The 13,530-nt window shown below is 37.2% G+C and overlaps 1 protein-coding gene across 1 annotated transcript in view; it reads left to right on the top strand.

Annotated features, from left to right (window-relative positions):
- LOC136830322 (coiled-coil domain-containing protein 6) overlaps positions 1-8,689 on the top strand; it is a 37,968-nt gene extending 29,279 nt beyond the window's left edge. Inside the window, exons 7-8 of the mRNA XM_067089747.1 lie at positions 1,988-2,154; positions 5,575-8,689. Coding sequence (XP_066945848.1) covers positions 1,988-2,154; positions 5,575-5,808 — 401 coding nt within the window. The 3' untranslated portion in view covers positions 5,809-8,689. The remainder of the gene's footprint in view (positions 1-1,987; positions 2,155-5,574) is intronic.
- The last annotated feature ends 4,841 nt before the right edge of the window (positions 8,690-13,530 follow it).

Raw genomic sequence — 13,530 nt, 5'->3', positions numbered from 1 at the left:
TAAGCAGGCCTGACTGGTGCAGGCTAGGCTTTGCCTACATTTAACCATATTGCTATTCATACTCTTCATTTCAGCCAACTTTTAACAATACATAGAAGAAGGGAAAGAATGACAGAATAACTAGTAAACAGCAATATGTAATATCAGTACAGATCATAACAGCAAGTCAAGGGGGGAGGGGAAATTATCTTGACTTCCCGATGTACAAAACTTGGTAATGGTGTTTCAGCTTGAGACTAATATGTATATATATCACAAATGAAGAGGGTGTTGTAGCTACGAAAGAAAGAGCAGTTTAATCCCGAAGAAAATGATGAGTACAAAGCGTAGACATCAGCTGACCTCGCAAGATACATTTTGCTTACGAATGCATTGTCTAAGTTGATTTAATCAACTTTGCCCAGGCAGATTGAGGAATTGATGACTGTGGCATAGTTACTGTTATTCCTCAGTTAGCCGAGACCGATTTGGCTTAATTATTTCAAGCGTGGATACAGTTCTTTTAGGCTAACTGAAAGTGAACCAAACAGTTTGTCAGTAATGTGTTCATATGCTTTGCTCTAGCCTACCATTTTGCTAGTGATTACTTGTTTTTGTTTCTTAGTCTTGAAATTCGTAGCTGTGTATCATGCAAGAACAGTTGGTTCTGATGAGTCTTACATAGAGTAATATGTTTTTTTTTTTACTGAAAGATAGTTGAAACTCAATGTCTGGTGTATTACAAAAGAGTATTTGTTTGTATGTATGTCTTTCCCACATTTTTTGTATATTGTATAAAATTTACTGCCATCTTTTGAAGCCATGGTAAAAAAAAAAAAACAAGCAGCCCCAAGCAACAAGAATCCTTGGATAAAGATAATACAGTCACCTCCAGATTACTGGGCAACAATTAAGTTTTTCTCGTTGTGAATTATTTTAAACTTAGACCTAAACTACTTTGCTCCTAATTTATTGTGCATTTTACATCAATATGAAAATTTGCTGCAAAGAAAAACACTTTATAATATATTGCCCTTTCTAACCAAAGTTTTAATTCATATATGTCTTTCAACATAGCCATATCTGTTCCTGCAGTCTTGAAAGGTGGACAGATTTTGTACAGTAGGATGAAAATTGGAACGAGGGGCTTAGTGCTGAGATTAACTGTTTAATAATGCTATAGAATATCCTATTAAAAATTTATTGGTGATAAGACCAGTTTATGCAGACTTTTAGATTGCTGGTCATTGGATAATTGAGACTTAATTGCAATTGGGGTGTCTTAGTTTATACTGAAATATACTGTGTAACTAAATTTATCTTTGTGCAGACATGTGCTGCATAGTTGCAGATATTTTTATCCAGAGTCCTGTAATAAATTGACAATGAAAAGTTGGAAACACCATGAATGTTATGAATATTGGGGAATTATTATTGTTCATATTGTATTCCATTCCATTCACGTGTGCGGATCAGCTTTGCTTGTAAAAAGTTTTCTCTTGGGTGTAATGTTGTAATGTACTTTGGAGGGGCCTATGTTCAGAAAAGACATGCTTTCAAATCCTTCAGCATTGCTATGAATTTAATTTTGTTTTAACGTTTTTATTCATATCAGTCGGTCGGCAGTGATTATTCATTTTCTCTTTTATATTGCATTTAGAAGGAAACTTAGGATCAGTTATAAGCAAAATCTGTTTGCCTCTTAGAATTTATTGTGTGAACCATTGAATTAATTTTGCTGTGGGTTTATTTTTTGAGTGAGTTCATTGTCAGCCAGAGGGGATATAAATACCATAATGCTGTTTTAGAAATTAACAATTTTTTTTTTTTAGATTTTGTGAGGTTTATGGTCATGTTTTTACTAATATTGTATACCAAGAGTTAATTTTAATTGTGTTTTGTGTGGCCTACCTAAGCTACAAACATAGGTCCGAGTGCTTGGCCTTTGGCCTAAATTGTATATTCTATTCCGGAAGTGATGATGAATTCAGAATTCTTTTGTTTCCAGGTCTGTCCGGTTACAGCAGTGGTCGCGATCTTTTCTCTCCACCGAGCCCCATGGGACGTTGTCCTCACTGTGGCCAGGTGATCCTTCACCATCCGCCACCCACTGTCCCCCCGCCCTCTTACCTACCCTCAACTTCACCTCCTCCCCCACCTGTAATCTCACCTGCAGTAAGTGTTGAGTGCTTTTCATAATAACTTTGTCTTCCAGATTATTCTTGATGGAGGGATTCATGTTATTAGTTTTTTCTTACACATTGCAAGGAATTTTAGACGACAACCGTTCAGTTATTTCCGATTCTCTTTGGCTGATATCCAGTACATTTCTTAACAACCAATTACATTAAAAGTTTCTCATTCCTAAGAATTTTGTGGTTTTCTTTATTTTTACGTTATTATTCTAAATTAATAGGCTAATTGTGAATTGACAGTTCTGTCGATAGTAATTATAAGAAAACTGTATCTCATTTAAAGTTTAATGCAAGTATCCCATTTTGTCGTTTGTTACAGTAGACTTTTAATGACAAATTATAAAATAAGTACAGTCAGTACCATAATCACCCTGGGGCCTTAAATAGCACTGCTGTGGCTAAATTGTGAATTAACAAAATACAGTAATAGTCTTTCTTTATAATGTTTTTGCTTTTTGTGTGGTTACATTTTTCTTGGCCTATGTTTTGTTCGTGCATTTCCTTTTTAATATTGAAATTTTATTTTCCCAGTAATCATTAACTTTGCAAATGTTAATCTTTTTTGTTTTACCATTTTTGAACATATGTTATTTTAATATTTATGGAAATCTTAACAGTATTCCATTTATTGCAAATACTTTCCAATTCTTTAGCCTTCTTTCCAATTCCAAATGAAGGCAGTAATGTGAAACGCTGTAACGGTACAGTTGGATGTTACAGTAGTTTGTTGGTTTTGTTTTGATTACTTATTACGAGGGAAAGCTTTTAACCATTTTGTATTTTGGCTGTTGGTTTGGCACTAGAGATGTTAAAAAGATTTCTGTTTTAGGTACTTTGTAATTTAAAGTATATTTTTCGTTAGTGTTCAGATCTTTTCATCTCTTGCATGCTGAATAGGGATGTGTGATAGACTGTGTCTTTCGACTTGTTCTCGTCCTCGTGCTAGTCGCTGTGGATTTAACTGACGTGCCTTGCCTCAGGTGTGGTTTTCTTATTTATGTGGCTTTGATTCACTTCAATTCAACCTCATTGTTTCAAAGGGAAATCTAATCGTGATAGCTGTGAGTGGATTTGTAAGTCGTTCCAAATTTTCCCTGCCTCCGTTCATGTTGTCCCATGAGTTAACATTTCTGTGTGGAAAAATGTGTGTGTGTGAGCTGACAGTTGGTGTGTGTACGCAAGTGTGTGTGTGTCCGTCTTAAATGCCAGATATAATGGTTCAGTGGTTAGTAACCTTTCTTTTGGACTGATTTATTTCACAAGTCTTATATTATCTGTTATAAGTCCTGAAGTCTGTTGTTGGAACTTGAGATATTCTCAGCTGGGGAGTGGCTTCATAATTAGTCTTGTGTGTGCTGCTTTGCGCGTGATGTCCTTTACTGCAAATGAACGAGAGTTGTTTTTGTTCTCTGTCACTGTTTTGGTTGTGCCGTATAGCCAAGTTGTGAGTAAGTTAACCCTGAGTAAAACGAAGTTATTTTGCTTTTTGGGGTGCGTTAACATGTTATATAGAAGAGTAAAACAGAGTTTTCTGATGAATGGAAGTGCTGGTTTATGGTTGGTTTTGAAAGCAACCAGAAAAATAATATTCAAAATGAGCAAACATTCTTGTGGAACAAGTCTTGAGAGTCCATTAACTTGTAATGCAATCTTCCCCAAAATAGAATATGCTGTGTGAAAAAAGAAAAAAGATGTAAGAAAATTAAAATGAGTCCAGCACATTTACAGTAATCACAGAAACAGCAGTACAAGCCAGAAATAAGTGTAGCAATGGTGAAGTTCTTTCTAAGTTAGTGTTTCAGTTTTTATAAGAATTTACAAGCAGTGACAGTAATGGTGCCAACAACTAGTGAAAGTTATTGAAGACTAATGATTTTGGGCAGTGCCAAAGTGGCCCCCAATTGAGTGTGGTTAGTAGCACATTGGGAAATAAGCTGCTTCCTAGCACTAAGGGTGCTACTTGATGCTTATGATGAAATAAGTATATATTTTGTACAAATTGGTTAAGAAATAATAATATGCATTATATGAGCATTTTCAATTAGAAATCAAGGTGTAATAAATGTAAGGTTTCTGGGAAGTGCAGTTTGTGTTTGTCAAGTACAATATATAGATTAATTGGAAAAGAGAAAACATGACATTATGACAGTCATTATGAAAATTTCACATGAATTGACAGAAAATAACTTAAATAAGGTATAAATGAAGACCTTACCTCGACCAGAAGGGAGACAAGGTTGAATGTAAGACAGATGAAATACAAAAAACTCTGATGATGGTGATTACAAAGAATCAGTAGCCAAGTTGTATTGTAACATGTTTCAAATGTTTGTTTTTCCAGTGGATTTACAGGGTATAAGCTAAAAGTCCAATGACTAACAAAGTGTATTGATTTACTGACCTATTTGTTGGTCTCTTGAATAATTTTTCTTCTTGGATAAAACTCAAGCGGAACTCAGCCAGCCCACCTGCTTGACTTGGTTGACTGAATAACTTTACGCCAAGAGCACAGTCTTTGCAACAGCTCCACCTCAAAGTTTCTAACTTATTTGTTCTCAGAGTCCTGGTGCCTGGATGTGAATCCCCAAGTGGAATAACTTTGCACCCAGAGCACAAATTCTGCCTTATACTCATGAGGCCCCCTTGGGGGAACTTTTCTCCAAAATTAATACAGATATGAAAACATGAAATTTGAAGTTTGGAAGTTCTTGATTGCCAAGATCTTGGGAGTCGCATTACAATGAAGAATAGTTCTTACGTTCTTGAAGGAGATTGAACAGTGATGAATTGTTGAATTGTTATAAAGTTCTTGAATGGGAATTGAAAGTGGCACAAGGTAAAATTAAAGAAGAGTTTAAAGGGAATGGATGAAAAATAAAAGGCAAAAAGCATTGCAGCGCTTAGGCCTAAGAATGGACGTTCCTAAGAACCTTTAGTACCATCTACAGTGTCATGCAAGGTACACTGTGGGTGGGATGTCTGTATGGGAACACACCAAGAACAGAGCAGTATTTTGCTGTTTTGACAAATGACAAATAGTTCTTTTTAGGTTTCAATTCTTTCATAGGAAAATAAGACTTCAATTTTTTTAATTGCTACGTTGTCAAGTGAACTTTCAGCAAAGTGTCATTTTTATATTTATGATGGAAGTACAGCATTACATATTGATAACTAATAGTGTATCAGTAAGTTTAACATATTATAGAATCATTATGTACATACTTGTTTCCATGTTTCATATCTAGATATATTTTTGTAGATAGTTCTTGTAAATTTAGTTGAATCGTTTTCCTTTACCATTAGTGTTAAATTTTTCATCTATTGTGAGACACAAACAATTATTTTTATAGCTTCCTGAAAGCCAGCAGATCCTATTAATTTTACCATTTTCTGTTCGCAGTTCCAGAGACACGGTACTCGTACGTCACAGGAGCGATTTGTGAAGCCCATCGCTCCTCCTCCCAGCAGCTCCTCACTGTTGGCCACTCCTTCAGCTCCACCGCACCTTCCAACATCTTCCAGTTCACATGGAACGACTAACTCGAATCCTGCTCACCACCCACCTCTAGTTCCTGCTCCCCCCTCCCCCCACCCAGTGGCCCCTCCCTCTCCCATGGATGTCAGTCGCAACTGATTCAGGAGCTGGGAGAGCAGGAGGATTGTTTGTTGACACGATGGTGGGTGGCTAGTGGAGCTCCTAAGGTGGTTGCTAATCCTGGGCATTCTTTGTGTCCTCAACAGACATGGAAGTTTGGTTCTTTTTTTCCTGTTATACTTTTGGATTTGTTGTGGTGAATGTGATACAGTGGTGTTGCAAATACGGTGGGGGAAACATGAAGTAGTACGTTTGTTACGAAGACTGAGACGTTGATTCCTGCATGTTGAAGTGCGCACCACAATTAAGGATATTGGTAATAATTATTGTTAATGATACAGTGGTTTCGCCCAGAGTTGTTGTAGACCGTGAATGGTGGATATGGTTTAAATTTCTGGCATGAAGTCTATTGCACTATGGTACTCTTATTTACTTCACAGATTTTTTGGAAATCTGAAATGGGCTCACTTGTGATATATTTGAGATGATGATATTGACCTATTTCTGTATGATGTATCGTAACCGTGGAAAAGTATGTAGACAAGTCGTAATTTAATGATGAGGAGGCATGTCTAAACTTCGAGTTAGACTCTGCCTCCTCTTTTGATTGTGATAACAGTGGTATTAATGTGTCATGCAGTTAAGCAACTAGCACTTGATATCCATATGCCATATCTGTGGGTTGTACTATAGCAGGAGTCTAGCAGGAGTTGTGGTCAAATTCTAGCGTAGCCAAGAGCTAAAGATCATGAATTGTATGGATAAATTTCAGATAGCTTTGTTTCTTGGTAGATAGCTCTTTACTATAGCTCAACCCATGACACCTAAACAGTAGATGATGAGCAGTCTAAACAGGCCTTGAAGAATACAATATATATATATATTTTTCATTTTCTAAGTTAGTTTAGGCATCTTGCTGCAAGTTTCATGTATCCAGTGAAGCTGCGGTTTTTGTATCGTTCAGTTCTAACCTTACGTATTATGCTAGCTAGTACGTTTAATGGTATATGAGCCTTAAATCAGGTGCCATCTAATAGTGTTTTTTGAGTGATCAACTCTGTGCTGATTTTAAGTGGATTCCATCTTGAATGTTGTCCTATGCAACACTGGCGCTGTAAGTCAAGATTATTTATGCTTAATGAAAGGCGCGACTTGCCTTTTCATTGTAATCCATTAGCACATTTCAAGTTTATGTTGGAAACTCACGGTAATGGAAGCATAATGCTTTTAGCGAGTAGTTATCAGCTGTAATAGGTTCCTTTCATTTCCTCTGGTTCTTGAGAGAGAGAGAGAGAGAAAAAAAAGATAGGTAAAACTGAGGATTATTTTGAGAGAAGACTCGCTTTGCATGTTTTTGAGATAACCTTGAAAGTAGCCACTTCTGTTGTTGATTGGGTGAATCCAAGTAACAAGTAACCTTAGCTTCTGTGTGTGTGCTGGTGGTGCCAAGCATTACTGTACGAGGTAATGGAAAAGAAGGTCTGCTAGTGATCCGTACCATTTTCTTCATAATATATTCGCTGTACATACCTGGTCTTGCATATGCAGCATGCATAACACGTAGACACACACCTACTGGTTTCAGGGGATTATCGGATGCAACACAAGTAAGGAGGAAGTTTAGTTCTGTTTAGAATCATTCTGGAAGTCTCTGGAGTCATGTCTGGAAAGGCACTTGTGTGTGAGAGAAACTTGTTTATTTTAGTGTGACTATATCAACTAGTATATGCACTGTGAGTACATAAACGTCAATTTGAAAAATGATGCAAAAGCTGAGTTTTTGTTTTTGTTTCATGGTTGTCTGTTAAATTATATAGGAAAAGGGTTTTAGGGGTACGAATCTTTGGGAACTGCATAATTTGCTAGCAAGCCTACCATGGACAAGTCCGAAAGCCCTCCACGTAGAGGTCATGTTCCACACCGCTCGGAATATCCGTAGATATTTAATCTCCTGCAACACTTCTGGTGTGCAGAGAAAGTGGTCAATAGTGGCAGCTTAAGTTCCAGGCCAGATGTATTTCTATTGTGTCGTGTATGAATTTATCGAACTCTGCTTTTTCCGAGATGTGGTAAACATGCTCTATCTGGGTGTTACTGGAGCCATGGGATATACAGGTATATATATACATAATATATATCTATATATATATAGAAAAAAGTGCAGTAAACATTGTTTTGATGTATTTTCACTGCAAGCAATGCTTTCACCCATATATGTTTTATATTTTCTCTGTCACTTCAAGTAGATATCCAGTTATTTGGTCATCAAGGAATGGACCTGATCGGTCAACTTTAGTTCTTTCAAGTTCTTTCAACAAATCTTAGTTCATCTCACATTTAGGTTCGATTTTCTTTTTTCTTTTTTTTTTTTCAATTTCCCTTGCTGTCCATCACCATTTGATGAGTTGTAGAACCGTAATCATTCATCTGCACCAATTTCAGTGATACTTCGTAGAGTCATTGACCATGTCAATTTGTGATACTGTTTTATGTAAGTTGAGGTTGTCATCCAGAACCTGTTTAGGAAGTGACCAATAACAAAAATAGGGCTTCAATTTGAGATGTCAATGATGAGTAATGTTGTTAAAGATAAGGATGAATTTCACATTACAATTTACGAAGATGATGAAAAAATGTGAGCTAACATGTGTACAAAGTTTTTCTGCCTTGGCTTTGACAAATGTTAGAGCTCTGGGTGGCAGCAACGCACTGATATCTATCCTCTTTCATTATTTTTTTGCTTTTTTAAGATTCATGTATCATATTTTTACACTCCTTTAAAAAATACAACAAAAAAAAACAAGGTTTATCTTGGAAACCATACTGACTGAATGCTTGTAGTAATAATCAAATTTGTCTTTCTCTTTGTTTGTCTGTGAACTTAAGCTTAAATGATTTTACAATATATTTTTATGAAAACTCACATCGTGTCATTACGGTTGTTTCCTCTGAAGAAGTTTCTCGTCTTCATTAGGATTCCTCAAAATGTTCACTCAGTCTTATGGGGTATTGTAACGACCGAGTCATTATTTGGACCCTTGTCTAGTTGACTTGAAGGATTCGCTCCTGAGTGCAGAATGAAAACTTCAGCATGACTTAAATGTTACTTGTATCACATTTTGTTATTTGGTGTCCATGCTTTCCCGAGGATATTTTAATTATGAAGTAATTTTACAGGAAAAGATAGTCACCTTTTTAGATTTAGAGACCTTGCTCCAACGATATGTTCTGAAATTGGCAAAAATTTAGTTCAGCAGTTAAAGAATAGGCAGAGCATTAAGGTAAGAACAGATGAGGGAACGGATGAAAAGTAAGAATTACTCCAGTTGGTGGCCCGAAGGAACGGTTCAAAGGAGACACAGTATTCCAAACACAGCTTGTGAGGGCTGAGTAAAGTGTAAAGCACTTTTCCCAGCAAGGGATGGTGAAGGTAAGGCTTTGTAAATGCCGTAACTCACAACGGTAATCCTAAGTCGAGGACCTATGTTTTCTGAAGATATTGACAGCTTCAACCCCCTTGCTTCCACTGTATGTCTAAGTATGCTGTATTTAATTATTACTTTTATCAGTTTCTCTCCATTTCATGTGGCCTCCCACCTCCTATGCTATATCATTTTTGCTTTAATATTTCTTTTTGTCTTTTTATATAATTTTATATGTTCGTTTCATTGGAAGTTTAGGGTTTAGTCCCCAATCACGAAATTGTAATAAAAAATGTAAAATAAGTCCTCGTCAATTTTTTATTATCGAAGTGCAGATGTGAAATGGATTCTTCATTACAAACTCATTAATCACAGATAGCTGTATTTTCTGCTGGGAATTTCCTAGCTGCACCAATTAGCTACACCTGAAAATTCAAAATTCCCACAGGGTTTCATTCTTCCACAAGGCTCTGTTGTCTGCAGAAATATTCCAACCTTTGTAGGACTTGCGGTGGCAGAGTAAGCATGACACACCGATAACAGGGAAGTGGACAGTATATTAATTCATTTAACTGTTACCGTTTCTCCATTCTGATGTTTTTTTTATAGTGTTTTGTGACTTACTTGTTTTATTAGTCATTTTATCTTTCTGGGCAGTGACGTCCCTTAACACCATTTGGCTACTGTGGTTGTCTTTTGTGTCAGTAACTAAATTTCATTATTCCATTGTTTGTGACTGCTTGTCTATCACTTCATTTTGGGCATATTTCTTCTAACCCACAAATGGGACTTCCTCAGTATTCATTTCAATACTTAAATTTGATAATACAGGTACTCAGTCTTTATATTTTTTTTTTTTGCCCGTTTTACACTAAACAAATTACGTTCAGTTCTCCATCTTTTGTTTGCAGCAATCTTTACTTTATTGCTGCCAAGTATTGTTCATTATTGGTATGAATTTACATTTATTATTATTTCTTTAATGCATATATGAATTTACAGTTTTTGTTCATTTTGTGATATGTATATTTATCTTAGATTGTTTGTGTCTACCAAATAAACTTCTTTAGAGTCCCCACATGTTTAAAAAGATGAAATCAAACACTAAATGTAGTATAGTACAGTCGAGATGAAAGACTGATTGTGAATATGGACCATCTATTTGGCTGTGGCATTAGTTCGCTGAAGCATGTTCCTTGTACTGATGTCAGACAACCGCCTAGATTTTTTGGGGTGTTGATCAAGAATCAGAAGTGACCTGCATAAATTCATTGAATAGAATGCAAGTTTTTAGTGTTGAACAGAGCTATTATTTGGTCCAAATAGTGACTATGTTATTTAAGGTAGTTGACATTAGATGTGGAAAGCAGTTGTAGTTCACAAAGGAACTAACATATCAAGAACGGCAGTACTCGAAAAAGTCCTTTAAAGAAATTTAAAAATTTTCAATTTATCCAGGTATTAAATTTTCAAGTTGAAATTCATTGAGAATGAACAATGTTACTTAGGAAGGCTGGTTAAACTATTTTCAGTATTAGGAATGTACCAGCATGAGGAAATTCAAAAAGCTGAGTTTGAATTTAACCAGACCCAACTTCAAGGCCTGATTTTCATAGGTTTTGTGTTTAGTAAAGAACCATGAACATTGGGTACATAATGTTTAGTGACCAGTTCTTATTGACTTGTAGTGGTATACATAACCCCCCTCCCCCCTCAACACAGCCTGAATGGTAGTTCCTTATATCAACCTTAGTTACAATGCTATAATTTCAAAAGGAGTTTTATCGTTCAGCATGGAAACGGTGGCAATTGTTTCAAGACATCAGGAAATTTTGAAGTGCTCAAATTGTGAATACTGATTATTTTTCTGAGTAGTTTAGATGTTGATCAAGTAATGAGTGGCTTATCTAGTGTGATTCTGCTCTCAGAAAGGGATGGATTTTTTTTTTACACTTACTGAGAGTTTAAGGTAACTTACGGTTCAAGATGATCATGGTCATCACCTGGAAGGAATTACAGTGAACCCCCCGTATTCGCGGGGATGCGTCCCACACCACACCCCCTGCGAATAGGTCAAATCCGCGAATGCTTAAAAACCCTCTAAAAACACTTAGAACTGCCCATTTTGATAGCTTGAACCAAGAAAAACCCTGTAAAAATGCTTATACCTGAGTATTTTAATAGTTTTATCACAAAAAGTGCACTTATGAAAATTATATGAAAATACAGTAATTAGTGAATATTTCTCAGTGAAAAATACCGCGAATGGGCGAATTTTCCGCGAATGATGGCTAGATATGTTCCACAGAGAAACTCGCGAATGCGCGAGTCCGCGAACCCTGAGAACGCGAATACCGGGGGTTTACTGTAGTCTCATCACCACCAGGAAGGAATTAGTCTCCGTCATCACCAGGAAGGAATTATAGTCTCTGTCACCAGGAAGGAATTATAGTCTCCATCACCAGGAAGGAATTATAGTCTCCATCATCACCAGGAAGGAATTAGTCTGTCATCACTAGAAAGGAATTATAGTCTGTCATCACCAGGAAGGAATTATAGTCTCTGTCATCACTAGGAAGGAATTATAGTCTGTAATCACCAGGAAGGAATTACAGTTTAAGGAATTACAGTCTCCATTATCACCAGGAAGGAATCATAGCAACTTTGTACTCACACGTGCATGAACTTTGAATTTTACATGTGTATCACCGTATCATTTGTTGCACTTTGGTAATCCGAGAGCTGGAGGTATTCCTGAAAGACGAATCCGCTTTGATACACTTGAACACCTACATGATATAGGGCGCCTTTAGTACGTGGGATCACAGCAAACCGTTGGACTTCTAGTGCTGCTAACATCCATGGAATGTTGAGCTATCATGTACCATCTGACAGCCTATCACATCAGGCCATATTAATTTATCCTGATGGAAGGTGTTTTGTAAGGTAGCTTGGGGGTATGAAACAGAACAGCAACACCCTCCTGAAGACCCATGTGGCCAACATGTTGATCACCTGAGTCTGCCATAGTGTAAAAGTATTTCCCTCACTCAAGAAAGTAGGAACCAATCTGTCCCAACTAAATGCCTCTTGTGAGAGGGCTGATCTACCAAAACTGCAGGGTGAATCAACTTGTCCTGGTTTTTCTGAATGCGTCTTCTCCGCTACTGCTTGAGATTTCTGGAGCAGTGTAAAGAGGAAGCCAAGGCTGATCCTTGATCCTTTCTATTGTGCCAGACTACTCTTGGCTAAAACTAGTCGGGAGGATAGCGCATAAAGGACTCGTCTCAGGACAAAGTTTGCCTACAAGTTGCCCTTTGGTCCAGTAGGAAAGTAAAAGCCTTCTCTTGACCCCAGCAACATCTGGAGCTTTAATCATCTTATATGTAGATGAATTTCCACGACAATGAACCGAGCAGGGATTTTCATCCAAAGGTGGAAAGGTGGTTTTTTTTTTTTTTTTTATTAATAGTTTCTCCAGGATAGTTATTTTAGCATCCTCTCGCATGTCAACATGGGAAGTAGCTTGCTCAAAATGTTGTACAGCAAGGGACTTTCTGATGCTGATCTAACTGTTAATTTTCTCCAAACAAGCAAGCAGCAACCACAGTGGTCAGAATGACTATTGGCTCTGCACTGAACCCTATAGATGGAATCCACGAAAGAGCATCGGTCAATTTTCCAAGATCATTAAGCACAAACGAGCCCAACTCTCTCGGTTTTTGAAGAACCCTCATGTACTAACAGGTTCCATTAAGTGTTAGCATACCAATCTGCACTGGTAGAAACAGATGTTTGGAACTGGGATACCAGTTACTGAACCTCAAACCAAGGTTGATTCATAACTACTTGAAATCATAAGTCATATGTAGAAACTAGTAGATGCCACAGACAAATGCTCATTTGCACGAGCAAATCAGTTGTCTTCTAATTACCATAGAAACAACTTTCAACTTTCTGCATGATTGCATGCGTGTGACTCTTTATGATATCCAGCAGTTTTGTAATGCAGGAACCTTTCACAACTTGGACCCTCTGTCTGCATAAGCACGATCCCTGGACTACACCCGTACGTCACGAGTTCATGACAAACCGTGGACTGCTCATGCAAATTGTTTCAGTTCCCACTGGTATCATGCAATGGCAACTTGTGGGTGTTTCTTCTCCTCACACACACAACCCAGGAATCAAGCAGTTGTTGAGTGATATGGTAGCTCAGTCTTTCCTGCACATCTTGGCAGTGTGTGCTGGCTTACGTCACACCCATTTCCCAAGAAGTTGCAAAAGTCAAATTCTTTTCTCGGGAATTCCTCCCCTCAGTGAATAATGAAAATCCAAA

This window comes from Macrobrachium rosenbergii, chromosome 46 (genome assembly GCF_040412425.1).
Source record: "Macrobrachium rosenbergii isolate ZJJX-2024 chromosome 46, ASM4041242v1, whole genome shotgun sequence".
Taxonomy (NCBI): domain Eukaryota; kingdom Metazoa; phylum Arthropoda; class Malacostraca; order Decapoda; family Palaemonidae; genus Macrobrachium; species Macrobrachium rosenbergii.
The sequence above is the reverse complement of the archived record's forward strand: the minus strand, read 5'-3'. Positions and strand labels throughout refer to the sequence as shown.